General features: G+C 45.8%; 1 protein-coding gene across 1 annotated transcript in view; it reads left to right on the top strand.

Annotated features, from left to right (window-relative positions):
• Positions 1-301: 301 nt before the first annotated feature.
• The window catches only part of EIF3L (eukaryotic translation initiation factor 3 subunit L), a 27,074-nt gene continuing 22,387 nt past the window's right edge, over positions 302-4,988 (top strand). Inside the window, exons 1-3 of the mRNA XM_006757418.2 lie at positions 302-419; positions 1,296-1,506; positions 2,544-2,623. Coding sequence (XP_006757481.1) covers positions 317-419; positions 1,296-1,506; positions 2,544-2,623 — 394 coding nt within the window. The 5' untranslated portion in view covers positions 302-316. The remainder of the gene's footprint in view (positions 420-1,295; positions 1,507-2,543; positions 2,624-4,988) is intronic.

Below are 4,988 nucleotides of genomic sequence, written 5' to 3'. Positions count from 1 at the left end.
CGCGCGCCCATGCTGCGGCCACCCCTCCGGCTCCTCATCGGCCCTGTCTGCCCGCCCACTTCCTGTGTCCGGTCCCCCCGTCCTCTTCTTTTCCAAGACCCGGGACGGAAGCTGGCTACGGGGGCTGTGTCTCTGTAATCGAGCACTTCTTATATCTGGGGCTCGGTCTTGTCAAATCCTGCTGATTCCTAGCTTTGCTCCAGCTTGCTACACCGCAAGGTTGTGTTGTCACTGTGCGCTGAGTCTCCCTTTGCGGGCATGCGGGTTTCACCCAACTCTGCACCCTTAGTACCCTGCCTGACACACCGGCCCTGGGATGAGCTTTTTGGGTTCACGGCGTGGTGACTGCCCCTGTCTTTCTCGTTCACAGGCCGCCTATGATCCCTATACTTACCCGGGCGACTATGATATGCACACAGGTGAGACTCGTCTGGTGAGCTGGGTGCCTGCAGGGACGGGCCCCTTTATTAACGCCTGGGAACCGCGCTGATGGGCACCTGTTTAAAACCGCTTCTTGATGTCTGGGCTGGAGTCAGTCATTAGCGCCCAGCAGGAGGGCGGTGGCGGTGTGCACCTGTAAACCAGCCTTCCTCCTGGCCCACCTGGAAACCCTAGGAGGGGAGGACGACTGACCTGGCTGTGATTCTGTTGTTCAAACTGTTGGCCGAAGAAGGAAATCTTGTAAAAAAAAAACAAAAAACCAAGCCCAAATGAAATCTTTTGTGAAGGTTTCTTGAAATATCATAGTGACTTGGTTTGACTTAGTAAGTGCCATGCATTGTTCTGGGTACTTTGTCCTTACAACCGTTCTGTAAAGCATGTATATTAATGTTGTCTCCATTTGACAGAGGAGAAAACCGAGCACAGAGAAGTTTAGTTCCTCGTACCAAATCATATAGGTAGAAAATGGCAGTAATTTATCCATTCAAATAATATAAAATACCTACTACTTACTCTCCCTTTCCACAGTCTTTCCTCCTCCTGCAACACACACACCTTTTCTAGGTCCCCAGGGTACATCTGCGTACAAGACAGACAAGGTTCTTTCCCATGTAGACTTTAGCTTCTAGGGGGAGAAACAGGTAATAAGTAGCTTTGGTGGTAAATGTTGTGAAGAAATAGGGTGATGGGATTGGGAATGCTTTGGGGAGGATTACATCTGAGTATTTAAAGGGGGAATTATATCCTATTTGATAAGTTTGAGCTTAATTTGGGTGATGGATCTGGCCCTTTTGTTATATATGTGGGTTGGAAAGCACTTTGTAAAATATTTATTTATTATATCCAACCTCTAGGAGATCCAAAGCAGGATCTGGCTTATGAACGTCAGTATGAACAGCAGACCTATCAGGTGATCCCCGAAGTCATTAAAAACTTCATCCAGTATTTCCACAAAACCGTGTCAGATTTGATCGACCAGAAGGTGTATGAGCTACAGGCAAGTCGTGTCTCCAGTGATGTCATTGACCAGAAAGTGTATGAGATCCAGGACATCTATGAGAACAGGTATGGGCTGCTGGCTGACGGCACTGTACTGGACAGTGCAGGCAGAGAGAGAGAGTGGTTTAGCCAAGCATGTGGTCGGTATTACTCCCCTAGGAGAACGTGTGGTGAGGAAAACGGCTGGCACCTGGGAAAGATGTTTTGAGGGGAGAGCAAAGAAAGGAAATAGCAGAGGGGACAGTAAGTGAGAAAAGTAGGCAGTAAATCAGAAAGAAGTGTCATAGGAACTAAAGAGAGAGGAGACTTTGAAGCAGGAAATGGTAAACAGATGGTAAGCGCTCTAACAAGATTGAGACGAGAAAGGAGCCACTTGAATTTGTACTTTGGCAACCTGAACAAGTCAGTTTCAGTGGAGTGGTGGAGGCAGAAGCCAGGTGACCGTGGGACACGGGAAATGGGGGTTGAGAAAGGCGAATTGGTAAGTGCAGAGGTCTTACAGGGTTATGGAGACACTTTGTTTTGTTGTGTGTTTTGATGGGGCGTTTGAGTGTGTTAATAGGAGGAAAGGGAGAGGTGGAGCCTGAGAATCAGGGGCAGTGAAGTAGCTGCTGAGGAATCAGGAGGAAGAAAATGAACGTAACCCTCGGGGGCTGGGAAGCAGTTGGACAGCGTGTGTGGGTTGGATGCTCTGGGTCAGCTGTGGTCCAGACTTCAGCATACAGATTTGTTTCTGTGTTGGAGAGAGGGAGGAGGCACAGTACTCTAGCAAGTGGAAATGGAATTGCTAAGGGAGCGAGGAGGAGAATCTGAAAAGTACTCAAATCAGGGATTTGCAAGCACCTAGCGTTCATGATGCAGAGGCAGGAGATGATCCTGAAGAGCTTGGGGGTGCCTCGCTGATAGAAATGGAGTATTTCGCTGTATCAAGACAGATTGTCAGGTAGAGCTGGGTTGAGGAAAGTTGTAGACTTGCTCTGGGCCTGGCTTTATTTCTGTGACATCGTCCCCTTTCTGAGCCCAAGGTCCTCGTCTGTAAAATGTGAGAGTGGCTCTTGGGTCCTTTTGTTTCAAATTCTAGAATTATTCTGCTTGGTTTTCAGCTGGACGAAGCTGACAGAAAGATTCTTCAAGAATACGCCTTGGCCTGAGGCTGAAGCCATTGCTCCACAGGTCGGCAACGGTAGGTGTGCGCTCTGTGTCCGTGTGCTGGATAGGATCCTGTGACGGGGGTCATTAGAAGCTCAGGGTGACCTGTGTCTGTTTGCTCACCATGTTATTTCCCTAGGGCTTGGTGCATAGTAGGCCCTTGGTAAGAAACTTGTTGAATGAAGGTTGAATAAATGAAGAGGACAGAGATCTCTCACACATGCTGAAAGCTGAAATTAAGATCTGCCCTAACTGGTTTGGCTCAGTGAATAGAGTGTGAGCCTGCGGACTGAAGGGTCCCGGGTTCGATTGCGGTCAGGGCATGTACCTTGGTTATGGGCACATCCCCAGTAGGGAGTGTGCAGGAGGCAGCTGATTGATGTTTCTCTCTCATCGATGTTTCTAACTCTATCCCTCTCACTTCCTCTCTGTAAAAAAGTCAATAAAAGCCAAACCCGGTTTGGCTCAGTGGATTGAGCGTTGGCCTGCCGACTGAAAGGTCCCAGGTTCGATTCCGGTCAAGGGCATGTACCTGGGTTGCGGGCACATTCCCACTGGGAGATGTGCAGGAGGCAGCTGATCGATGTTTCTCTCTCATCGATGTTTCTAACTCTTTATCTCTCTCCCTTCCTCTCTGTAAAAAATCAATAAAATATATTTTTTTTTAAAGTCAATAAAAGATATTTTTTTAAAAAGATCTTTTATGTTAATCCTCACACAAGGAAATTTTTTTCCCATTGATTTTAGCGAAAGTAGAAGGGGAGGGAGAGAGAGAGAAACACCGATGTTAGAGACACATCAATTGGTTACCACCTGTACCGCTCTGACCAGGGCTAGGGTCAAACCTGTAATCTAGGTGCGTGCCCTTGACTGGGAATTGAACCTATGACCCTTCCTTTGGAGCTCAGGCCGACATTCTAAATGCAGCCACACTGGCCAGGGTGAGATCTTTGATCTTGACTTGTTTCCATTACCCTCTGAAATTTGGGGGGTCCTCACAGTGGCTCTGGGATGGGCTTTCCAGCCTCCCATCTTTCACTTTCTGATGGTGTCTTTTATATATGATGTGAAGTAGGAGGGTCTAACTTCATTCTTTTGCATGCAGCTATTCAGCTGTTCTAGCACCAATTTTGAAAAAAACAAGCTTCCCCCTTGAATTGTCTTGGCACAGTTGTCGAAATTGGTTATCATGTAAATGTAAGGGTTCATTTCTGGACTGTGAATTTGATTCCATTGATCTATATGCCTAGCTTTAGGCTTATACTCGTACTACACTGTCTTTTTTTCCTTTTTTAATGTTTTCATTGATTTTTAGAGAGAGAGAGGAAGCGAGAAGGATAGAGAGATAGAAATATCAATGAGAGAGAAACATCATCGATTGTCTGCCTCCCCCATCCTGGGCATGTGCCCTGACCAGGAATCGAACCCTGACTTCTTGGTTCCTGGGTTGACACTGAGCCAAATGGGCTGGGCATGTACTACACTTTCTTGATTACTGTAGCTTTGCAGTTTGAAATTGAGAGGTGTGCTTTTTAAAGATTATTTTGATTTTTCTTAATTTCTTGGATTTCCATATGAATTTTAGGATCAGCTCATCAATTTCTGCAAAACAGTCAGCTGGGATTTTTTTTTTAAAAAATATTTTTATTGATTTCAGAGAGGAAGGGAGAAGGAGAGAGAGATAGAAACATCAATAATGAGAAAGAATTATTGATTTGCTGCCTCTTGCACGCCCCCCCGCTAGGGATCGAGCCCACAACCCGGGCATGTGCCCTTGGCCGGAATAGAGCCTGGGACCCTTTAGTCTGCAGGTCGATGCTGTATCCACTGAGCCTAACCGGCTAGGGCTCAGCTGGGATTTTTATAGGGATTGTGTAGAATTTGAAGACCAATTTGAGGGAGTATTGCCATTTTATTTTATTTCTATTTTTTTTCTTCTCCTTTTGGAGTATTGCCATTTAAAAAATATTTTTATTGCCCTAGCCGGTTTGGCTCAGTGGATAGAAAGTCAGATGACTGAAAGAGTCCGGGTTCAGAGGAAGCGAGAAGGATAGAGAGATAGAAATATCAATGAGAGAGAAACATCATCGATTGTCTGCCTCCCCCATCCTGGGCATGTGCCCTGACCAGGAATCGAACCCTGACTTCTTGGTTCCTGGGTTGACACTGAGCCACATGGGCTGGGCATATACTACACTTTCTTGATTACTGTAGCTTTGCAGTTTGAAATTGAGAGGTGTGCTTTTTTAAGATTATTTTGATTTTTTCTTAGTTTTTTTTTGGATTTCCATATGAATTTTAGGATCAGTTCATCAATTTCTGCAAAAAAGTCAGCTGGGTTTTTAAAAAATATATTTTTATTGATTTCAGAGAGGAAGGGAGAAGGAGAGAGAGATAGA

Source organism: Myotis davidii, unplaced genomic scaffold (genome assembly GCF_000327345.1).
Source record: "Myotis davidii unplaced genomic scaffold, ASM32734v1 scaffold514, whole genome shotgun sequence".
Lineage (NCBI taxonomy): Eukaryota > Metazoa > Chordata > Mammalia > Chiroptera > Vespertilionidae > Myotis > Myotis davidii.
This window is presented reverse-complemented; position numbering and strand designations above follow the sequence as displayed.